General features: G+C 42.1%; 1 protein-coding gene across 1 annotated transcript; it reads left to right on the top strand.

The window, feature by feature from the left end:
* The first annotated feature begins 1,206 nt into the window (after nt 1–1,206).
* LOC137272903 (uncharacterized) lies at nt 1,207–2,544 on the top strand. The gene has a single exon (XM_067805322.1). It carries the CDS (start codon nt 1,207–1,209, stop codon nt 2,542–2,544), a length of 1,338 nt encoding a protein of 445 aa, XP_067661423.1.
* The last annotated feature ends 23,511 nt before the right edge of the window (nt 2,545–26,055 follow it).

The following is a 26,055-nucleotide window of genomic DNA, read 5'->3' as shown; positions in this document are numbered from 1 at the left end:
ATAAATAATGAAAAGACTAGTCTGAACTTTGATTGATTATCTTATTTCATAAAAATAATGACCATAAATGAGAAAGCTCACTTTCCTCATTATGTGGACAATCCTTTGAATTAATCCTTTACAAATACTTAATTAAAAATCTCTCTTAAATAAAACATGTAAGGGAGGGATTATAAACTAAAGAACAAAAGTAGTGAATGAGTGAATGATTCAGCTACACTGTTTTCAATACTTCACAAGAAATTCATCAAAGGTTTATCATAAGAGGATTGAACCCACCTGTGACCAGGTATAAAAACCTTGGTGTCAAGATTGTATGAAGACTCTTCCAGTGTTGTCATAACCCCTAGTGTTCAGTACACAACCCTGTGCACTTGAAAGAACCCCTGAATCTGTTGGTAAATGACCAGATGGAGGCAAACACCTAATTTCTGGTACTGCAACATGCAGTAAACGTGGTAAAAGTACTGTGACTATGCATCCCAGTTGACCTAGCTGTGAATGGGTACCTTGTAAGGATGAGAAAGCCACATTAACTTGATGCGCCTAAATGACTGCAAGAGTTGTATAATCCCTAGGGAGATGAGATTGAAAAATATGTGCTGTTGAAATTGACATCCAGTGATCAAAGAAAACACAAAGTGCCTTTGAGCAGCTCAGCTGGATACTGGTCCTATACAAACATAATGTAATGATCATGATAGTGATCCTGATTTTTGATAGTGCCAACTACCAGAAGGAAAGTTACAATCAAGTATTATCTTGATAACCCTACCAAACAGATCAATATTTTGTCATCAACAACCATTTCATCAAGTAAGAGGGCAATATATCATGAAAGCTAAATATTTGTTTAATGTTTAAAGAAAAAACAATCTGCTCACTTCTAACCGTAACACACACTGAACACCGTAGGAGTATTTCATCAGTTACACCTTGCTTAAGTTTTATTGATTGATGGTGCTTTAACAAACTAAAAGCATGAAATCTTTCATATCATGAATGTCAAAAATATGTGATGTGTCCCTTTATTATTTTCCATCCAAAAAAACACCACCAAAGTTTTGTAAAAATTATCCAAGATTGAACATGATTCAAATTGCAGCACATTTTATCAAATACAGAATATGATTATAGTGAATTTATTGTTATGTCAACAATAGCACTACAACGTCTGTGATTCTCTTGTTTCAGACTCATGACGTAATGAACATAGAGGACTCGACCAATAATGATCAAGACGAGGAGCAAGAGCCAGCCAATGAGAATGCCATGTATAATAATCCTTCACTTGTCGGTCTTTCACCTCAATTCCTCAATGACAACGCAACGTACCAGTTCAATTTAACAGATGCCATTGAACACTCGACAAGTCCTGTACTCACTGAAAGAGAGAAGTTCTACCGATCTTACAATCCCAATGTGGGCTTGCACACAGCCGCAGTTCTTGGTGGTATTCTTGTGTGGGTGATCATATACCTGTTTTATAGAACAAAGTGCAAGAAAGCTGTGATTCGATTAATTCGGGAAAGACGGAAAAAGGATAAAGTGTTTGCTGAGAAAGAGGTCATGGGAAAGTTCATCCCAACCACTGTGGAACAGACTTGTGGCTTGTTGGAACCTTCAACTATCGGTGGATTTGAGCAAAAGTTTTTTGGAAAGGATTTTGTGATAGATCAAATCCAGGCCAGTATAGAATGCCAAAAGCTGATAGTCAACGAACACAATTACAGCCCCACCACTGATGATCAGCATTCGAAATGGAATCAAACAGAGTTACCTTCCCCTGTTCTGCTTCCTACATGCAACCTTTCTTCCCCTTCAGTTACAACACTAGACCTCCATCAGATGCGACAACAGCGATATATTCAGCAGCTTCCAAGCGTTGAAACAGACATCGCCCAGGCAACGGCTCAATGGGTCCAGGACCAACCATTATCATCACAAAGCGCCAGTTTCCAAGACATCTCAGGAGTAATTCTCAAAGTTCAACCCCACACGGTGCGAAATCAGATCCCAGGATCTTGTCCACTGGATTCATTGACATTACGACACAATCTGACTCCAGTAACGCCCAAGACATGGAACAAAAGCATGCCAATTTTGTCTGAGAATTTGCATATATCATGCGAAGAGCTCTCTGTAGAGAAGAAAACAAACTACAAGGATGACAAGAAGGTGAAAGTGCTGCCAAAACTGTCAATTCCAATTCCAGATCTAAAGGAATTTTCCTCCTCTTCGAGACTCAATGCGTATTCCCCAGTGCCTATACCTGTAACGCCCACAGTGATGATACAGAACTTTACCTCAAAAGGAAACACCAAAAACTCCCCCCTTCACAGGAACAACAGTAATGATTCCATGACCTCGAACTCCTCTGAGGATCCGTTACTTGCTCAGCCTCAGATGCAGATTGGCTGGGTGGGCAAAAACATGATTACACTTTCCCGGACCAAAGATTCCGACTGCACTGAGGATACACATTGTAATACCTCACATCTACATCCCATTATCAAGATAGATAGCATGGAAACCAAGTTATAGCATTTATCACACAGTGCCAAACCTCAAGTTGGTCCTGTCTGAAATCTAATGGAGTATTTTGTATTGATGTATGGAAATAGCAAGAGTATCGTGCAGATTCATTTCATGCATTTTCATAGGATATCTAGTTAAATCATCTTCAGGGTGTGTGATAATGTGTACATGTTACTAAGCCAAATTCTGTTTGATTTGAAAGGTTATTTTTGTGTGTGAAGAGATACAATGATACAGACAGGATTCTACTTCAATTTACATGTACAGAAGTCAGTGGATGGTAATAATGTTGTTGCAAACTTAATTTATTTCTGAAAAAACGTGTCACACCACTTATCACATTGTCATTTTTAATATTTTATCCTGTAAATCAAACGCATTTCCATTTGTTCACGAAGAACTATACTGCTCAAAATCTGATACGAACAGTCATCTTTTGTCAAAGGTGTGATTCTGAACAGATATAGAGTTGCATACTCATTCACATACAGAAACCAAAATCGACTTGCTGATTTGGAATCTGTTCATTGGCAGTATTCCTTTGTCTACCCTTTCAGAAGCTTCTTTACATCAAGTCAACAGATGCAGCTCTTTGGAGAAACTCTGTTCTTGTACAAACTTCATGCATTAACATGATCATGTATTGGTGATACCGTATTTATCGAAATAAGACAAATGTGTAGACCTGTATTTCTATTGAAGTTGACTATATGTGAAAGTAATGACAGGTCTGTGCTGAATTTTTCCAAGTGGATATATATTGAATATACTTAAAGATGGATGATATATACATGCTTCTGTAAAGCACACCCTATTCAAACACATGATCAGATACAGAAATTAGCATCAGAATGCTAGCCCAAGGAATTTGCCGAATGTTGTTTCAGCTACTCAAAATGGTTAAAAATGTTTGATGTTGTGATATGATGTTTTTAAGAAACCAGACTTTCGCTGTTAATTTTACCACTTGGAAATTCTATTTCTGTACCGCTTCTTGTGTGAGACAGTATCCATGGGGTTCATTACACGTTCATGAAAGTGGAGTTCTTTGAGTGGAAGCTGTGAACGAGACATATGCACAATGATGATGCAACCATTCTACAGGTCACTGACCTCTTTAATATACAACTCAACCTTTCTTAGGGATTGATCATCTTTCCATGATCCAACTGATTTTCATGATGTGGTACTGTATGTGTAAATAGAACAACATATCAAATCAAATGTTGAGTAGTGTATTGGTTCAGTGATAAGTTCACTTTTTGCTACAGAACTGAAGCATAGTGCTCACACTTTCATCACTAAAATATCAGCCCTGATGGCAGCATTTCATGTTGTATTCAAGAACAAAACCATTCTTCTACCATTAATAATGGGGATGCTGTCTCCTAATGATGAAGGGTTCACACTTTTCTTTATTCTGAAATGTACCCTGATACAGACAGGAATAGCAAAACGTAATGTGTAATGTTGGCGCCAGTTGACACTATCATTCCAGAATGCATGAAACGGGTTGGGAAATCTACTTAATGTAACTTGGTTGCAAAGTCCAAAACCTGTTTGTGCGTGTTATGGAGTGCTGCCCTGATACAGACAGGAATACCAAAATTTAGCCCTGTTCCAAGTGGACATTGCCATTCCACAGTGCAAGAAAATACAGAAATGCCTGAAATTCTTGGAAAATGCTTTTTTGCAATTATTTGATAATGGTTGATATTTCAGATTCAAGACTCATAGATAATCATTCATACATCGTGCATATGACTAAGCATGATGTACGATTCCCTAATCAGTATATGACTACTCATAAAATAGCTAAAAAAATTAGAAAAATTTCCATGGTAGAAACTCTTTGAGTTACAAACTATGCTGTGAGACACCTGGCAGGCAGACAGGTGACGTAAGGGCCGTGCTTGGCATGATTGTCTAAAAATATCAAATGTCAGTATCACTACTGGTTGAGGACTCAAACAGAATTACAAAAATTGCAATTCGGCTGACCTTAATGCTGTCCTGCAGATGGTATTCATCCCCAATTTTGAGAACATGGTCATGAGCCTTTTGCCACACTTCTGGGTCATTCACGCAAAAGAAACATACACAAGCTCTTCACCATCTGAAAGCTTGAATGTGGTATTATTGCGAACAATAAAATTCTTAGTTACCCAACATCAGCTTGATGGGATTGAGCTCACAGTGCCATACTGTTGAATGCAGGACTCTATGTTTTGCAGCTAGTTCGTCAGTGATGTAATGGATTGGCTTTTCGTGTTGCCAGATTTTTGTCCATGAGCTGCAGCTTTTTTCTGATTGCCTGTAAGGCACGCTACAGGAAGTGAGAAAATCCTGCAGCTGAGCCTTGAGATTGGTCATGGTGGATGTAATGGTACCATGGACACGCTGGTGATGGTAAATGGCCTTATCCAAAATGATAACGTTTGGTTTGTTTAGCTGTAGTAAAGGCTGGTGTTTGAACCAATCCAGAAAAACCTGCCCATTCATTTAGCTATTGTAATCACTATCAGATTTCTTGGCCTCGAAAACAAGGTCATAACCCCAATCAGTCCCTTTCTGCTGGAGCCAGAATGCAGGCACCTTTGCATGATGGTAACACTGATGCCTTAGAACAATCTCATGGAAGCCACATCCAGTCAGTTGAGTGCTTTTTATTACACCATGTTTCATCAAGGTATGTACAGTGGAAGCTGTCTAATTTGGACTCAACTGGGACCAACTTTTGTGTCCGAATTACAAGGAGTCCAAATTGGACTGGTGAGAGTCAAGAGTTAGCTCCCTTGACCAGGAGATACGCATTCGTTGGTTTCACATTAATCTAGGACTTGCTGTGCGCATGCGCAGAGCGTGTAAAATTGCTACTGGCCAACTTCCGCTTTGGTCGTATGTTTACCGATAGTGTTAACTCACTATAAAGAAAACGAAAAATCAAACCAAATACATATATATATATTTTTATGTCTATTACAGCTTATTTTTATAGTTGTATGCTCCTTGTCCAAAGACCAGGAGTAGTGAAATAAATAGCTTAATTTATGTCAATAAGTTCTTGTATAAACACATCTCAATCACCACTGTTCAGAGGCGTTCTTCCCCTCACAACTAACAAAACACACATTTCTGATACAGCTGCAATCAAAATAAGGACATCAATAACTGAAAAGCATATGCAAATCGATATATTTAGTCAGCGATGAACAGTTGTCACTCGTAAATAGTTAATTATTATTTAATCATTTTGTTTTGAGAGCATTTACACTGTCGGTAAATGTACAACCAAAGCGAAACTTAGCCAGTAGATATTTTTACACGCTCTGCACATGCGCATAGCGAGTCTGAAATTAATGTGAAACCAACGAATGCACAGTGCCTTTATGATGAAAGACACAACTAAATGAACAAATGAACAAGTAAACATGTACTGTATTGAGATCAATTTATTTATTCGATGGTTTGGTTACATATTTTCTTGCGGAAATAGTCCCTCAGGGTAGGGCTGCATTTGGACGTCTCCACTTCGGTGGTGGTTCAGCCATTTTGTCACTGATGAGAAATTACTGGAGTATCGTCTTTTTATAACAAAATTGCATACCATCAAAATGACACTGAGTGAGTAGTGTCAGCTTGCTGAACTGCTTTGTTAATTTCTTTTTGTTAATTGGTTATCATCACACATGATAATCCGTTTGAAGTCGGTAATCGGTCAACTACAAAGCACTTTTGCCTCAGGCAGTCCCACTAGTCTGAGTTAATTAGCAATGTTTTCATAGTAAATTACCTTGAAGGACGGAGATTTCAGTCCAAAATCCGAGTTACATGAAGTCCGAATTAGTTAGCCTATATGTAATGATAACTTACTTAACTTCTGCAGGGACCAACAATTCAGTCCGAATTATATAGAAAACCAAGTTAGTAGGGTTCGAGTAAGACAGCTTCCACTGTAATTTGAAACCCAAAATTGCAACACCCAAAATATTTTCTTCAACTGTTCATAGATAAGCTGATCACATGGACTGGATTGAGTACTTTTCTCTAAACACAGCTCTGTCATCTCATCTTTTGGTGCACCTGAACAACATCTCTACCAGAGCTACAATAAGAGTTGTTTTCAAGACATTTTAAAAGCATTTCCGGCATTACTTTAATTTGGAACTTTACACAATGTTCGCTGCAGAGACCAAGACCTGTTTGTGTGGCTTGTTGAGTGGTGCAATCCTCTGGTGCCACATACTGCTAGTCTGGTGTTCAGTTGTAAATTCCCACAGGGCACATTTCAGCATACAGGTTATATCTGTTGTAACCTTTATCATTTTGCAATGAAATGGCTAGTCTTATCAGTCAGTTGGTAGGTCAGCCTGTCAGGATATCTTCACATCATAATGTTTTATGTAAATGTCATAATTGACCATGTACACATTTTGAGTTATCAAACTGAACCTACTGGCATATCTGATGCTGTTTCATAAATATTTTCCATAAAAAACAAATCTCACAGCACTGTGAACATGTACAGATCAATTTGTTCCTTGCATCAATGACAGTGTGTACAGGAATGTAGAGATTAAACAGTCCTGTACACTCTGCAAGATTTGGTCTCGTGGTGAACACATCCATCCAGCTTGTAACAACATGTTGCCCTGCCACTGTCATGTGTAACCTGCAACATGACAACGTCCACTTGACCACTTAAGACTGGATCCAAAGTTGAAAATATTGCAGCCTGGGAGTCAATAGGTTACTGAAGCTGATGACATTATCTGCAAATGTTATGTAATCAATCCTTTCATCCTCAATCTAAAAATGTGACCATTAACACCCCATAACTTGAACTTGTAGATATGCTTTGCCCTATGATTCCACACATGGGTGAGTGAAGGTGTGTGTGCGTGTGAGTGTGCGTGTGCGTGTGCGTGTGCGTGTGAGTGTGTGTGTGCATGTGCGTGCACTTGCGAGTGCATGAGTGAGTTTTGTGCCATGGTAAGCAACATACAACCTGGCAGCATCTTCTGAACCAAGCCAACCTGTAGTCATAAAGGTAAATACTGTTCCAGAGTACAATATTCAGTCTATGCCTTTCTAACACACACACACATGCTGTGAGAACAAGGGCCAAACTGAAATATAAATTCCAAGTTCATAAAAATGCCAAGGTTCGTATGTAACCAGTCATCAACCCTAACCACTTGCCTGAATATTTGGTTCCTTATAACTACTCTCTCATTTAAGTTCAGCTCATAAAAGCAGCACATCTCAACACCTAAGGGCAGGCAGGCCCTGAAAACAATGAATTAGGTGTATAAGGCAAAACAGAAGTGTTTAAATTATATCAATGTATACTAGCTAGTAGTCACTGCATGTTGTTAGGTACAAGTTGTTCTTTGTTTCCAAGTCATTTATTTCGTGCAAAATGTTGTTCAAGAATTATTTTGTGAACCTGGTACTAACTTAAATATGATGAGGGAACAGCCAAGGTGTGATATTCTGTACTATATGATCACGAGGCCTTAGTCGATGTAGCAAATAGTTGTGGCATTATAAACTTGTATATAGACTATCCTTGCCCTCTATTCACATACTTGTCTGCAACTATTAATGTAACATACGCCAGATACGAAAGAGGTATTGTTCAGTGATGACCGAGAATATCCAGTTCAGATTATCTGCCCAGATTACCATGAACGTAAATGGGTAACAGTGATGGAGGTTATAGGTGGATCGTATAAAATCAGCAATTCCTGGTCTATTTGCCATTCAAATGATCAGAAATATTTGTTGCTAGCCATGGAAATAAGGTTGAATATCACCTGCTAGACTAAAACTTAGTCTCTGAATATATATGTATATATTTTTGATAGTAACAAACTAACTCGTATAGACTGTAAAGGAGCACAAGGGACCAGAGATTCTTGAGGAAATCTGGACTTGCTTCATTTAAGGCTTTACCACTGCAGATGACTTGGCAGTAGAAAAACATAATGTGGTTCAATGACTGCCAACTGCCAAAATTTAAGCAAAAAAACCTCAACATTTGTTTTTTGCGTAACCATTCAAATGAGGCTGAATGGCACCTTCCCATCACACAATTTGAATAAAAAGCATGTTGCCTAACCATTCAAATGAGGTTGAATGGCACCTTCCCATCACATAATTTGAATAAAAAGCATGTTGCCTAACCATTCAAATGAGGTTGAATGGCACCTTCCCATCACACAATTTGAATAAAAAGCATGTTGCCTAACCATTAAAACATGAAAATAAATGGTTAAATCTTCTTATGGAAATCACAAGCTGTTAAGTTCCTCTTGTTCAAATAAATGATATGAATGACAAGTTTATATTCATGATTTAATCTTTCAAAATCTGTATACATTAATGGGAGTGTCTGTTTTACACGTAACACAGTGAGGTGTTACAAGAGAAGATCTGTCATTGGTTCAAAACCTATAACTAATGACAACTTTAAAGCCACACAATTGGTCAGGAGAGGTCCAATAGGACTCTCCCTGCTGAGACAAACCTGTCATTGATATGATGGCTGACTGGAATCCACATTCTGTTGGTCTAAAGCTTTTGAAAAGGTCTCATGACAGGTAGTTTTAACACAATGTTCTTTCATGATCAAACAACAATTTGTGGACAAGGTGAGAATAACCCATTGTGTTATTGGTCAGGTTCAAGGTCCCCATTACTATTAATCCATAAATGTACATGTGTTCAATGTAGTTAGTGCACTGCTTCCATCAACAAACACACCTGAACAATTTCACTGAGGAAGGCCTGAAGTTGATTTGTTGATTTGGGTTTTTCCAAAAATGGAACACAAGACATTCTAGATCTGTTTTGCCATCCAAATGTACTGATAATTTAAACTAAAAAAAAAATTCAACTATATTTTTTTTTATATCCATCAGGTCAAAAATTAACTTTCGAATTAAAACCAAAAGATTGTTTGTATATCATCCCATACTTTTGATTGGGTATTCTCCTACACTTCAAGAAAATGAACCCATATTCTGTTCTGTAAAATATCTGAAGGGTTACCCATGTGGTCAAGGCTTCTGAGTCTGGATCAGAAAGTCCTGGGTTCAGATCCTAGGAAAAGATGTGAATTGTTTTGCTGCTATATTGTCTGAGACACAAGATCACAGCACTGTATGATACACAACCAAAGAATGTACTGAACATGACAGTGAGGTGGTCTGTGTTTAGACAAGTTATACCAGTGTGTCACAAAACTGACACATTTACTTCCACAAGTACTTAGTAAGAAGATAGGGCTGGGACAGGTAACCCTGATACCTGGGGGAGGTGGGTAATGTGTTGGTCCCGGGTACTTGTCTCAATACCCAGACCCATTATGCTCATGTGATTATTAACAATTTAAATTACAATGCAATTTGTTAATATTTTTCATGATTACAAGACTGTATTGTCTTTGATGATTTAGACATAATTTACAGTCATTTTTTAATGCAACACATCACATGGTTAAGATACTGATAAACTTGAAATGTTACCCTCTGAGCTGAAGACTATTTTGACATTTCTTTCAAATATGATGCCAGGAATTCACTTAACAGGTATCCAGGCAGAGTAAAAGGGAACAGGTATCCAGGTAGAGTAAAAGGGATCAGGTATCCAGGTAGAAAATTTGGACCAGTCCCAGCCCTATAAGTAGACTATATAGTTACTTCTGTACAATTTTATAACCACACAAGAGATGTTGGAAGTTTGTAGAGGTTGTTGTTTGTAAGTGTCTGCTGTTGAATGGAACGAATGAGATATTATGCATACTTTTTTCTGTTGACCATTACATTAAAATATTGTACATTTAATTTTTTATGGTGCGGGAGAACAAGTGGAGAATTAGTGGTTCGTTGACATCATCTGGTTATGGATGAATATATGCAGTCCAGCCACATTCTGCCCACTGGGTCAAACATGGTATGGCCACCCCTGCTAGCCTCATCATGGTCAGTCTGACCCCTCATCTGGTCACCTCACCCCTGAACATGGCACAGGATGTGTGATCCATTACAGACAATGTCACACTCTGAACATGTATGGGCTTGCCATATCCTCCCAACATGGCACAGCAAATGTTAGGCAAATCCCTACGAATGTGGTCAAGATGAGGTTATCTACACCCTTACTAGTAGGTTTGGCAAATCCCTACCAATGTTGTCCAGCAAAGGCTAGGCATATCGCTGCCAATGTGGTCAAGCACAGGTCATCAACGCCCTTAGAATTATAAGGTTGGGCACATCCCTGCCAATATTGTCAAACATACCAGGGTCATTCCTACCTATGTTGTCAAGCATAGGTTAGGCACATCCCTGCCAATGTTGTCAAGCACAGGCTGGGCATTCCCTGCTAAAGTGGTCAAGCATAGGTTAGGCACATCCCTGCCAATGTTGTCAAGCACAGGCTGGGCATTCCCTGCTAAAGTGGTCAAGCATAGGCTAAGCTCTTCCCTCCTAAAGTGATACGAAATGTGTTACCATGTGTCCAAACAATCTGACAACACTCAACACTGTCTGCCTATATACACAAGTGCCGACCATTTCAATCTTATGACCTGATCCCCTAGCAGGATTTGACTCCCAAACCTCCAAAACTAGACAGATTCCAAACACTTTATGGAACAAGCAACTAAACTATTGATACCTAATGTAGCATTAGAAATACTTGTAAGTAGCTTCTAGGAATGCATCATTAAACAATGTGTATGTGAATATCAACAGTATTTCAAACCACATATTTTCAGCAATCATTTTTTCAAAAGATGATTTAAATTTTTACGAATTTTATACTTGTTAAACATCAGAGTTAAAAATACTTGTATAGATTGGACATGTTTGAAAAACATTATCATATTGCCAGCATCTTTTAAATACATAAACAAAACAAATGTGTAAAATCAACAGAAGATGATATCTCTCCTAGAATACAAATGGCATTGATGAGTATATATTTTCATATATTCAGATATTACTTTCACCCCATTGTTGTGTTTCCCACTCAGTGTAGATACATGGTTGTTAGAAAACTGGTGTACAATATGTCAATCAATCTACATTAATGCAATTCAAATCACCATATGAATGGTCCCTGAGTCCCGGCTGCAAGACAGCGGAGGTCTCAGCATTGTTAAAATTTGATACATATGTAAAGGTGTAATTATTGTTGAAGTTTGACCATGTGATTTGAAATAAACCAGTGATCAGCTGTTTGTACAAAACCGCCTTGTCTATTGTTTTGTCTATTGTTTATAGCAACTCTCACCAATATTACAGCAGAGACCATATTATATGGTCTCTGATTACAGCCACTGAGACCCCTGAAGGTCCGAGGTAGAATAGGCCTTTAGCTACCTATGTTTGCCATAAAAAGTGAATATGCTTATCGTAAGATGCGACTAATGGGATCAGGTGGTCTGGCTTGCTGACTTGGTTGACACATGTTGTCTGTTCCCAACTGCGCAGATTGATGCTCATGCTGTTGATCACTGGGTTGTCTGGTCAAGACTCGATATTTACAGACTGCTGCCATTTGGCTGAAATATTGTTAATGTGTAATGGATACTCCTATTGTGCCACATATTGACAACCATCCCCATACCAGTTGATATTCATGGACGACACCACTGTTTACAAAATGACATTGAACCATGTCCTCTAAACATCTTCCATTTGAACACTTGTACAAATTTTAGTACAAATATTTCATTTGAAACCTCCGGCTGACCCCGTCAGTTCTAAATGCACATCAAATAGTCTTGCACTTTCCGGGAATCAAATACCATTTGATCATGTTTTTCGACCAATCAGATTACAGAGCACTGACTTCTAGTTTAAAATTAGTCTTTGACATGATGAACATCCATCAATGCATTTGAGATAAAGTGACATGCATCAAACATTGGAGTGAATCGAACTAGTTGATTCCAGTGGTTGCCTTTTATACCAAATGAATTGCTGAAGACCATTTCCCACCTGGCCCCGATTTCTCGAAACAAACTTAAGTCTGTTTTCAGACTTAAGTCTGAGTTTTTACTCAAATTTGAGAAAACTCAGTTGAGTAAAAAACTCAAACTCAGTTTGAGATTTGAGTAAAACCTTAAGTTTGTTTCGAGAAATCGGGGCCTGATGATATATAATCTTGTCTATACACATATCAATACAATCAAGATATCATTTTTAATCAATGGTCTAAGAAGTCAAAACTTCCTTCAGCTGAATTTTGGACAAATGTGTCTTGAAAAGGTCAGAGATCAAACTAAAGAATATTGTCATAACACTGGTCATGAAATTCAGTGAAAGTGAATAAGTAGTATAGGGAATGACAGTCCGAAAACACTTTTCAAAAACCCCTCTACAAAGCCTCATTTACTAAATGAGGCTTTGGTGGGACCCTTAGCTCTTGCTATTATTACCCCTACTACAAAGCCACGCCATCACGTTTACCGTGACTTGGTAGGCGGTAACACTGTGCCGTACGGTACGATCAATAATTCTTCTCTTACAAATCCCCTACCCGGCCCATCCCTCAAGTAGTACAAGTTAGGTTCGTCGGCTTTCATATCCACTTTATCTATGTTGTAAGTTTTGACTGACCATATAGGATCGGTGGCTCGCTTACGGCTATCGCCCTCGTGTTCCCCCGGCTGGTATAGATACCTAACTAAGGCCCTATCTGGTATCTGTTTCTCCTTTCCACGTAATGGAGCAGACGACTCTGCTAACACTGATTTTAGTTTGATAGCGTCTGCCGGTTTCTTACCAGTGAGCCGGGTTACTTCATGGTTGATTGCCGACACCACCTCGGGTAACCTCGCTACCCATTCGGTCGATCGTTTTCCAGTGGTTGTCATTTCCCTAGCATATTGATGACCGAACAAGCGCTCAGCCAAAGTCCTATTAAATCTCTCAACTATAGCTTGGCTGCGATGGGCTCCGGCCGTGCCACGTCTGACCTTTGTATCGTGTTTGGCTAGCAGTTGTGAAACGGCACCCATGAACTCCCGTCCGGGATCAACTTGCAGCTCTGTTGGCCAAGTCAGCGGGCTGCGTTTGTATATGCGTTCTAATCCTTTGGCTACTTTGACCGAATCTTTCGTGGTCAAGGGTTCGGCTTCCTTGTAACGACTGGCTACGTCCACTAAGGTTAAGGCATACTTGTACCTCTTATCATGAGGTAGGAACAGTAGGTCTGCCTGGTGAATTCTATTAGGTATGTTAATTCCGAAACTCCTTCTAGGTACGTAGCGTGGCGCCGGCAAATAGATCTGCCACAGGGCTTGTTTTTCAAGCCACGCTTTGGCTTTCTCTGGTGATACTCGTGCCATTTTAGATAGCTTATCTACTGCGCTAGCTCCTTTCCAATATCCACGCGGGCTGTAATAAATAGCCTCAAATTTTTTCATGTCCATACGCGTATGTGTTTATACCATCAATAGCTATCCAACGTTTCGTGTCCATAGGCGATAGGGACGTCTTGTTTATAGTCAGTCCGTATATCTTATGTCCATCACTTCTAAGCGTGTTCATCTTATGTCTAAAGGTACGGGTCTTGAACAGGGCCTCCTTGAATCTGGCGTGTTTGATGTGTTGTTTCACCACATACTTCTTAACCCCTTTAGCTTTTCGGATCTCACTATTGTCGGCTTTCAATATGGAGTACATCTTAGGTCTCAAACCTATGTACTCGGCTATTGGCGTGCCAGCACACTCATCCTTCATCTTACCTAGGACCTTTTTATTTACCGTGCTGTGCATGGTATGGGTCTTAGGATAGTCGCTGGTGTCGTATAAATCGATGTGTTTTTTCATATCCTCGTATACATCCTCGGTTCGAATCTCCATCAGCAGGGAATCCGTGTCAGTGTACAGCACTTCGCACCTGTCGCCGTACTGTTTCTTAAGCTCGTTGTAGTAAAAGTCGTACATCAGGTGTTTGGATAAATCGAGGATACTCATCCCAACGTAAACAGGTCGGTTGAATTTTATGTGGCTTTTCTTCATGTGTATGGCAACTAGGTCGTCTGTGAATATTTTATTACGGTTGAATGCCGGACTGGCTATCAATTTCCTGAGCTTGTCTTCCTCACTAGATCTAACCAGTTTCACGGTTACGCGTTTCCTCAGGTTTTCCATAGTCTTACCAAACACCGAGTTGTTCATGAGTTTGTAGAGATTTTTCTCAAAATCACTGGTGGCTTTTTTTCGTAGGTCTGTGTTCATTCTGATGTAGGGCTCCATCCATGGGCTCTGGTCGAACATGAGCACCCTGTGTATTTTGGTCAGCCTCATACCCAATGACAGGTACAGCTGTAGGTTGCGATAGTGAACTATGTACTTGGTCTTATTCATTAAGTTAGGCACGAGTTTCTCAACGTCCGCCACACGACCACCTGACAAGTTATGTTGGTACTCAGACATCCAGTCTGTGTTAACCTTCATACGTTCGGGTGCAAGGGGATAGCTGTTGTGCGATGCGTGTAATGCCTTGGGATACTCTAAGTCAACTTCGAGGATATACCCTTTGTTCGAATCTGGTGCAATGCTCATAACATCAACGTTTGGTACCCATTCGAATCCTCCTGTAGGTAGATACTGACTCATAGCCCAGCCGTACAGGTTATTTGCGTCGAGGTAGAGAATGTGATTGGTTGGTTTGTTAGGATCGTAACCTTTCACGTATTGATTATTTGCTTTAGCGTATCGTTTGGATGCCATGGAAATCCCACCTCGCAAGCCTTTCTCAATGAATAGGTGCATGTCGTAATCTGTGAGCAATTCCAAATTAACTCCGGTCTTTCTAAGCAAGGCGTCCCACGACAGACCTGGGCTGGTGTAATACCATGCGGGGTCGAGTTTATACTGCTTTAAACATGTTTGCCGAAACGTCTCGAACACGTCGGCTAACAGCAGTACATCTGTCCTCAAGTACAGGTCGTGATAATCGCCAAGGTTCTTACAACCAAGTTTATTCCATACGTTAATCGCGTGCGAGTAATCGTCTCGTGAGACGGACGCCTCATTCAGCTTGCTATAAAAGCAGTCGATAGGAGGTAGTCTGGTCTCTGTGAACTTAGCCCAGCTATCCATGTACTCATATGGGTATACGCCCTTCCTCATGAGCAGGTGTCTAGTCTCGGCGTCTGTGTATCGATCGGTGATAGGGAAGGTATTGTTGGCCTTGACCAGACTGTCGAGTGACGACAGGAGGAATTGAAACGAGTCAATGAACCTAAGTCCGTTTAAGCTGAAGGAGATGTATCTCTCCATGTTGTTGGGAATGCATGATATATTACCATCGATTTTCGCGATGGCCTGCATGATCAAGTGAGAGTCGTATCCTCTCAAGTTGTGAAAGACAACGGGGATGTTTATTGTCTTAGGATTGATTTTAAGTTTGAGGTTGCACGCGTTGTGAGCGGCGCCTCTATACTTACCAGTTATGTGGCAGTGATCTCTCACCGAATCACCGTTAAGTGGCGAGTCGCACACGTGACAGTTAGTGCTACTGGCGTGAGCTATCTTGTCGGCTCTGGTCATACGCATGGGAGCGATTCTATACAATGCATTCCTAATAATTTTTTCTTCCTCCTGCAAGCACTTTAGAAACCTTTCAGCCGCGTCAGGACCCCTATACACTACCGGAGCTTTCGTTTCCCCGTCACAACGGACGACAATGTATCCAAACGAACAGGCTTTATGCTCTTGTGTTTTTTGTGTGAAACTCCCACTAGTGGATGATTCCCCAACCACTAAGGCTTCGAAGTCGGCGTATATTATATAAGGCACAGACATTTGGTTCTTGTGATTGTCGAATTTTAGGATATTTTCACCTTCCTTAGGCATGTCGACTCGTATGGCCGTCTGCCCAACACCTTGGCAATCCTCCAGGTGGGATTCTAATAAATCGGCCCGACTGAAACAGTGTAGGCATCGTACACAAAAGTGTTTTTCCCCATCGTGTTTCGACTGATCGTGCAACAACCGGCTGAGATGTTTTATCCACGTGTAGTGATACTTTTCACCTTTTTGAATCATGAATAAATTAATAACTTGACAATCCTTCACCGGGCTGACCCTGTGTATTATTGTTGTATTACCTTCGTGTCCAAAAACATTTATAGCCAGATTATTCTGTTTTTCAACTTTAGTAATCTGGGTTATTGGGGTTGGTTCATCTATACCATCCCAATTAAGCCCATCATCCTGTGGATAATTAGAAGGCCTGTTCGGATTAGTGGCAGCTGGAAATATGGCTGACCTGATAGATAACCTCAGGCAATCGTTTCCTCTATTCTTAACGTTTACTATGGCTTGTTTGTTCTTATAGTAGGGAGGCAAGTCTAGGTATGACCCACCTCTGAACGGCACGTATTTAGCTATGTCTAGATAGACGTTATCGATTTTATCTACAGCCCACCCGGACCCCAAGTGTGTGTAGCGTTCTAGGTATTCTCGTATCTGCTGAAAACTATTATCGATTGATGCGTCAATGGTCTCTGCATGTGTGACGACCTCTTGTTGGCCTCGGAAGTAAGGCTGAACATACTCAGTGGTACTCCCAACCTGCTTATCGAGCGACATTTTCACTGTGATCTGAAACTTGATACTTCCTAGATTATTTAGTTCCTGGTTGACCTTATCAGCTATCAGAGGCTTGATATCTGTAATGTCTATGTTTCTATCAACGTGTATGCGCCAACCTCTCAAATAGTTGCCTACAGCGCGCTCAGTGCGCACAAACTGTAGGTCAATAGCTCTATTCTGTCGTAATAATTCTACAAGCTGTGGTTTTCTCATACGAGAATACCCGCCTAAACCCAAATCGTGTGCCTCGGCTTTCAGTTGTTTTACAGTTGGACGTGCTACTGGGGTATGTGATAACAATGTGGTTAACCCGGCTTTCCCCAATTTTGAATAACCCGTGTATCCAAGCTGTTTCGCTTGAGCTTTTAATTGTTTTACCGTAGGAGGGACTTCTAAACCTAGTAATCTCAACAATGCTGGCTTCCGCATTCTAGAATACCCGATAACACCTCTCTGTTTTGCGACCCTCTTGAGCTCGCTTACAGTAGTCATTGTGTTTACACCTAAGAGAACTAATGTCTAATTGGTTCACAGTAAGGGGAGGTAACTCCTCCACTCTTGATAAAAAATATTTTATTTCTTGTAATCACTTATTAACCAAACTCGGTTTGTTGGCCACAATTCTCGTAAGTCTTCCAACAGCTTGTGTGAATCTATGTAGGCATCGATCAGTGTTTGGTTATTTGATAACAATTCGATTAACCCGGCTCTCCCCAGGTTTGAATAACGCCGGCATCCAAGCTGTTTTGCTATAGCTTTTAATTGTTTTACCGTAAGATAGGCTTCCATATTCAAGACATGTTTACACCTAAGAGAACCAATCTCTAATTGGATTTTATCTTGAGCAGTCGCCTACGTTCTTTTATGTAGCCTTTTTTATTCTCGTATATGAGTTGATGTCTGACTACGTTCGCTCCGTGAGCTTTACATAAACAGTAGTGTCCTTTAACCCCGATACCACACACAGAACACGTGTAGTTAGGACTTCCCATATGGAAACAACAGAACCCCTGATTCCTGCATTTCCTACCACAGGCCTCGGTCTTCCCCATAAGTATATATTCGCATCGGTATGGAGCGGGTCTCATGTTTACTTATATAGGTATTTTAGTTTAATTGCTTAGCAACCAACGCAGTAGCTGCTATACCCAACACTATGAAGCCCAGTTCACGATTCATTTGTCCCTTGGATGGTGTGTAGTACTGAGCGAGTGTGGGTTTATTGAGCGCTTCCAATCGTTTACCAGTTAGTAGGTAGTATTCTTTCATTGCTTCATCGACATCGTAGAATGTTTTAATGGCATGGTTTTCACGCGTGAGTTGTTCATTAATAAAATCGATCCTCTGGAGGCGTTTTTTAGCGTACTCGGCCTGTGCTCTTTGTAATTTCTCAGTAGCGAGATCGTGTCGCTTCCTTTCTTCCTGTATTTCAGCCGCGTGATCATCTCGTAGTTTCGAGAAGAGGAAATTACTCCCGGAAAATGCCAGGGCATTCACTAACGCCCCACCAACCATCATAGCTATCGTGGCCATCCCTATATTTATTTCATTATATTATCAGGTATTATTCCTTGTTTTACTAGGATGTCTTTTGTGGCCATCGCCATACCAAGGTTCATTATAAGCATACCCATATCCTGCAGGTTGAAATCTAGCTTGATAGTTGGTTGTTTAAGCACCATTTTAGTCAACCGAGCGTACCCTACGGCTAGACTGGCTACCACTGTGGCGTGGTATGCGTCGTTGACGAACGTTTTCCCCTCAGACATTATGTATATGATATAAAATATTTTAAATTATAACATGATATGCGGGTCTACCATGGGGGATACCCCCATACCCCCACTGTTCTCACTGTTGGGTGGTGGCTCACTGTGGGAGGCGTATAACCATGTTATAACCACGGCAGCAGTTACACCTACAGCCAACAACAGTCGGGTTGGACTGGTCACTTTATGTTGGTTACACCACCGTTTTTTACCGGCAGCTACTCTCTTAGGATTCTTCTGTCTGGTTACTGTTGAAGTGGTCTCCACTGTTGGGGGTGGGGTCTCCTCCATCACTGTGTCCACTGGGGTTTCCTGTGCAGCATCCATCTATACTATTATTATTATTCTTTCTCTCAAATTGGCAATGTTTTGCCGTGATAATCGCCGCCGTCACTGGAGCCAACAACATACCATATTTGTGGTACAGCCCGCAGCTGATAGAGCTCACGGCGTGTTCGATAAAAGGGTCTTTCTCGAGGTCCTCCCACAGGTAAAGTCGGCGCTCTGGTGGAATGGGAAGGAAGTGTGATACAATACCGGTGTATATCTGGGTCATAGCCGATCCTATTGTCTTTGTCATTTCTGCTCCGAGCCGGGACTCGTATCTAGCGTACAGCTTATCGATTTCTTCGGCTGACATTTTGTTAATTTTATCCGGGGTGTAGTCTCCAAAGTAATGTTTGGCTTTGCCGCCAACAGCCAACGCCACCAGTTTCTCTCGCTTGTCATCAGTGGGGCCTGCAGGTGACAATTGTTCGAGCAATTCCTCACACTCCATCTTATAATATAACAAGTAAGATTTAGTTTTAACTATATAATACCCGATACAGGCAAAACACAGAGAAATGAAAGTTAAGTTGCACACGACAAACACTTCAAATATCATAGCTATATGCTTAGCTTTGCTTAGCTTTGCTTAGCTTTGCTTAGCTTTACTTAGCTTTAGCTTAGCTTTGCTTAGCTTTAGTATACTCTATATGCTACTGGTTGGTCGGTCTTTAGAACGAGCTTAGCGTGTTTAGTTTCAGCGAGCTGTTTCTTCACCCGTTCCCGTTCTAATTTACTCATCACATCGTTCTCTCTCAAACACTCCTCGAACGAATCCCTGTCCTTGCAGTGAAATAAGGCCACCCATCGCGTCTGCTCCCTGAGGTCTTTCAACACCGAGTTGAACTTCTGCGTTAGCACCCAGACGCTGTGATTTGCATGCCGGCCGGAGAAGGCCAGGTACGATAGCATGTCTCTCTTTTTTGTTATCTCGCGATTAGCGCTGCAGTCGTCTAATATGAACAGCGTCGGTTCCCCTTTAAATTTCTCGTGAAGAGCTTTCAACCAGTCCTGCAGGCGTGTTCCAGGGTCGATTTTGTGTACGTCAGGGTCCGTCATTACCCAAGGTCGCGCGTACGTTTTATTCATGCCCAGAGTAGGGCACATGATAACGATGTTATCGAACACATCCTTGTAGTAACCCTCCAACATATCCAACACGAAAACGGTCTTCCCACAGCCAGTCTGCCCGCATATGATAGCGCAGTGTGGGTCAGTGGGTAGTTGTGGGTACCCCTGGGGGGTGTGGGGGTCTCCCCCACTAGTAGATGGCTTGCACAAATCTCCCATTGTCTATATTAAGTTGCGCGTCCATAATAACGTACAGATATAATTTCAACTTACCAGCGGTTTGAGCCTTCTTAGTAATCTGGATGGTTATCCCTTCGCTGCCGTTATCTATACGACGCCCGCTACCGTGCAGTTTATCATCATCCGTGGATCGCATGTCCAACCATAGGGCGTACTTGGTGGTCAGGTATTCACCGATCTGCACGGAGCCGAGGTCCAGGTCCTTTGTTATGTAGTCCCCCACTGGTAGCTTTTTTATCTCATCCCACTGCTGGTGTGGTCTCATACCATGACTGAACAGCTGGTTGGGCACGCCCTCGATGGTCACTTCCACCTTTTCAATCTCGGGGTTGAAAAACTTCTCGCTGTCCCTCCGGAATGGATCGTAATCCTCCACGGGGACGACCAGGATACCTTTCATCGATCGCGCCGGCACGTTCAGGTTGATATTCCACACAGTGTCGCTCTTATCTCGCACGACTGATCTATGCCTCAGTACGCGATCGTACAGTATAGCCATCTTCCCAGAGTACTGGCTTCGAACCTGCCTGGCCAGCTCCGGGCTAGTGACCATGTCGAACTCCAGAGAGATGTTGTCTATGGCATAACTGGCCTCATCACCGTTCGGCGTACGCACTACTTTACTATAGTCGTTAAACGTGAGCTCGTATTCGAGCCTATCACCCAGTGCGGCCTGGTAAAACGGCGCGTGTCCCGTGAGCAACTCGAAGTCGAGCGGCACGCAGAATCGATTCCCGTATGCTAGAGCGATGGCCTTTTCACCGTCCGATAGCTTGTCTTGTTGGTCTGTCGTGAAGACGTATCCTATGCGCGCCCGGGTTGATTTGCTGATACCCTGGTACACATCATTGACTCGTTCTCTCTCGCTTTTCCAGAGATCCTTGTAGCAGTGAAACACGTCGCTGTCGTCGATGCTCAGTACCTCGTTACCGCTTATCTTGACGGTCGTTTTCTTGATGATAGCTCGACCCACGTTCCGCACTAGCTCGCGTTTGTCGTTGTCGGAGGTCAACGTGATATTGAACGCCAGTCGAACAGTGCCTGGTACAATGAGGTCATTCTCACCAAGGTTTGGAAATCTAACCAGCAGAGTTTGATTCTGGTCTATCTTGCTGGGATTGTTGGTGATAGTCACCGACTGTCGCACGGCTCTGGCACCTAATGGCTCTCTCAATTTTCTGAAAGGATCTAATTTTCTACCGTACATTGTTATATAAATGAAATATATTTTTAATACTAATGGATGAAGACATACCTATGGATGATATGCGGGGCGATAGTGCCCAGGCATATGATGATGAGCAGGAGACCTCATTTACTAGTTTGCCATTGAGCCAACAACTTTTAGAAACAACGGTAAATGATTATTACAAAAGTTTAAGAAGAGATAAAAACTACGTTGAACCCCAGGGTCGATACCATAAGGATTTTTTTATTGATACAAAGGGTGTTCTACGTCTTAAGTCTGCCCCAAAGGTTGACCTCTTTAACAAGATCACTAAAAAACCACTGGCCTTGTCAACTCTAGCCAGCCGCAATGGTGGTGCTGAATTTATCCGTGAACATCTAAACATGCGTGATTACGGTGGTGCAATACCTAAGACCGTTAAAGAAGATCTGCAAGCTACCAGATCCCACCTCACCACTATAGATGAAATGACGCCAGAGCGTGCTACAGAAGCCTCGGACAGCATAGAAAAACTGTTGAGCACCTACTGGGACAAACCGTTACCGGGGTTTGACTTTCCGGTAAGGGAACTGTACGGCTTAGACGAAGCCGTGAAACGCGTGCGTGGAGAACTCGTGAACAACATGGGGAAACTGAACGAAATCGACGAGCACATCGCTAGGGAAAAAACCAAACTCACCGAAACTGACGACGATGATATGAAGAATCGTATCAATGAACGACTACGCGATTTAGAAGACGAGAGACGTACACGATTGGAAGCCGCTTCCTCGAATCGTGAACATCTTCGATCCCAGATCAGTCGTATTCGGGAAACAATCGATAGAATACTGAACGAAGATACAACTTTAGCCAACAGGATTCGGATATTATTCCGGGAGCAAGGGATCACCATCGCCAGCATTCTGACTGCATTGGGTTTCATCATATCAACCTTGGTGGTGTCACTGGTGGGGGGTGCCCCTGTGGGTCCTGCCGGCGGAGGGGGAACTCCCAGCGGTGGTGGTGGTGTTAAAGACTGGATCAAAAAACTCGGGGAAGGCCTAGCTAAACTGGCTGGTAAAGCCGCCGAAGCCCTTCCCGGCATCCTGGGTAGCATCGTCTCGTGGTTGTTGAGCGCTCTGTCTAAAACTACCATGTGGCTCAGTCAAAACCTGTGGGCAGCCATCGTCGCCGTGGCGGGTCTGGTGTACGTAGCGGCTAAGAAATCTTTAACCAAATAAGTCCCAAAGTTACCCCACCAACCACTAAGGCTGTTTTATTATCAATATGCTGCTGATAGGTGGTGGAAACCCCCACACCCCCCGGGGGTACCTCCACATGAACTTTAGGCTCCGGTGGTGGCGCAACTATACCCGTTTCACGTGGTTGGGTGTGTGGGATATAGGGGGTGTTAATATCGGGGTTGATACCCAACTTTTGATCCTTCGTGGCTATGACTATTTCGTTGTTATAACCCACCACTTTTTTTACTCTCAGTTGCATATCACTCGGGGCCATGTATAACCCCACGCCGAACACGTAATTGACTTTCGATCTGGCGTATTCTAATACGTTTTGGTAGCGTTCGATGGCCCTCGGGAGATCAACTGGTGAATTGATAGCATCATCAACGTTGGAAACGAATTGTGTCTGAGCGTCGTAAGCAGTTCCCTTACCGAGGATGTTAGAACGCGTCATCGACTGCGCACCCAACAGCGCCCACACGTACGTTCGAATCGAGTCGTTCAAGCGTATTGTACCAGCACGAGTGAATCCTTTCGATGTTTTTGAGATCATTTTAGTCCAGGCTGTGGCTGCATCAGGACTGGTTTGTTTTATACAGCTGACATGGATCTTTTCATTCGTTGTGGGGCCTGTAAATGTATGACGGTTTGGGTTGTATGAACCATCTTTTGAACCGGCATAATATTTTCCGGACCTGTAGAAGTACACGAGAACTATACCGAGACCATGGTTCACACCAGGAAGGCGAAAGTCTTTATTCGTTGGAATCTCAAACTCCCCACAAATACGTTCATAAGCGCGTCTATCATAGGGGTTATTCGTCATACTCCACGCTTTATCTTGGGGAAGAGGAGCACTTATTTCCTTCAATATTCGTCTCGTTTGATAATAAATATGAAACAAAACAACCGCCTTACTCAGTTCGTCTATACCATAGTCTGGTGTCACACCCGACCCTGTCGTCGCACACCACACAGCAAAGTTGAGTTGGTTCTGCCAAAACTGCATTGGGTTTTGATTCCAGTTTACCACCGCCTGCGCGTTATTAACGGACACGACATACTTTTCAAAGATATCAATAAAGGTTGTTTTAAACCCCGTACCATCTGCATTCACCACGATTTTCAAGTGTGCTAAATCCATATTATAATATATAAATTATATAATATAATATGTACATAACACTTCCAGGAATAACGAGCGGTGAGGCCGTTCAGCTGACGCACGCGATCGATAACACGTCAGGTCAACTCGAAGTCGCACTCTGCGATATCACCTACCTACCGCAATGGACTAACATTAATATCAGCAACAATAAGCTGTTCGTCAGTGGAACTCGCAGTCAGATAACTGACGGTTACTACAGCGTGTGCTCGCTAAACGACGAGGTCTTCAAACCCCTGGGAGCCGAACTCAAGATGAACGACTCAAACGGCACAGTGGTGTTAATCAACAACGGAAGAACCTCCTTGAGGCTAGGCCGACCATTAGCGAGGATACTCGGTATGTCTCCTGACGAGATAAAACCAACAACAACCGTCACAGGCACGAAGTTACCCGACCTAGTACCGTACCGAGAGCTGTACATTCATCTAGGTCAGGTGAGCACAACGTATAATATTCAAGGAGGCCACCCTTCCACTATACTGAGAGCAGTGCCGGTGAAAACTGAGAAATTCAACGACGGTAGAACCGAGTCGTTTTCACCACGGCAGTATAAGAGATTAACCCAGGGCAACATACCTGAGCTGACAATATCGGTGTTAGATATAAATCATAATCCTGTAAATATAGGATACCTCAGCTTAACGCTTCACGTAACATGACCAGCGCACAAGGACCCGGAGTGAAAAAATGCGTCAATATCGGGATCTCCGACCTCGGAGACACACGCGGTTTCGACGCTCCCGGAGTAGATGGTAAATCGTATGCCTTGCAACTAAAAAACAACATTTACAAACGCGTTGAAATCCCCTCCGGTGGAGCCTTAAGTGATATGATAGATACCACAGGGGCAACAGCCAACACTAAGTACGCCCTCGTCAACACCGGTGATGACAACTGGAGAATATACCCATCATTCGGAGGTAAACTGTTCGACTTAGACGATGTTGAGAGCACTACCGTCGTCAAAAACAAACCATATATGCTCGTCTTCACCGAAGATGATAAGTGGGTGTTGTTACCCGATAACAAATGGTTTCTCAATATTAGACTCGTCTCGCCTTACGTGTTCACGGATAACAAAGACAACCACCTAAACAAAGTCGTGAACAATGGAACCCTGCTCGTGGCTTACGTCCCAACTCAGAGACGTAGCATAGTCGTCAGCCCAGTCAACACTATAGCAGCCCACATGCTATCGAGTAAACCGGCCATGCAAAACGTGAAATTGCAGTTGGTGTCTGAATTCGAAGGCGTGGTTAAGATACTAGAGAGTCTACCGGCAAACTCAACACTGTTCATCAAAGTCTACCTAGGGGAACCATCGGGGAATGATGTCGAGATCGTGAAGGGGATCAAACTCGGGTGGGTGAAACGACACCAGTTTCAAGTTTGCAACGTTTACGTGCGGGTGGGTGTCGACTCCAAGACCAGTCTGCAGGGGGTCAACGTGATCGTAGAAAACAAGATATCACTAATCAATATCTTCCTGCCTGACAACATACACTTCATGGGTATTAAGTTAACCCCTGAATTATTATCAGAAAACCAGTTGGAAATTATATCATAATAGTATAATAATGACTAGTCATCATCCCAACACTACACTTAACGACCTGGGAGATACAGAGGGATTCGATCAGCCTGGTGAGGAAGATGAATTATACATCCTGCACTTCAAAGACAACGTGTACAAACGGGTGCCGTTATCAGATTTTAAAGAACCCAAATGGCTGGTCAACTTAACACCAGCCTCACCTTATATCACAATAGGTGAAAATGGGGTGATCTCTAAGATTAAGAACAACGGTAGTTGGGTCGGGGATTTCATTCCGGAGAGGTCATTAATCATGATGACTTCTGGTCCCGGGAAAAATAGGTTAAGGACTATAGTAACAAATAAATTACC

The sequence above is a fragment of the Haliotis asinina genome, chromosome 2 (genome assembly GCF_037392515.1).
Source record: "Haliotis asinina isolate JCU_RB_2024 chromosome 2, JCU_Hal_asi_v2, whole genome shotgun sequence".
In the NCBI taxonomy this organism is placed as follows: Eukaryota; Metazoa; Mollusca; class Gastropoda; order Lepetellida; family Haliotidae; genus Haliotis; species Haliotis asinina.
Note: the sequence above shows the minus strand (reverse complement) of the source record. Positions and strands in the feature narration are given on the sequence as shown.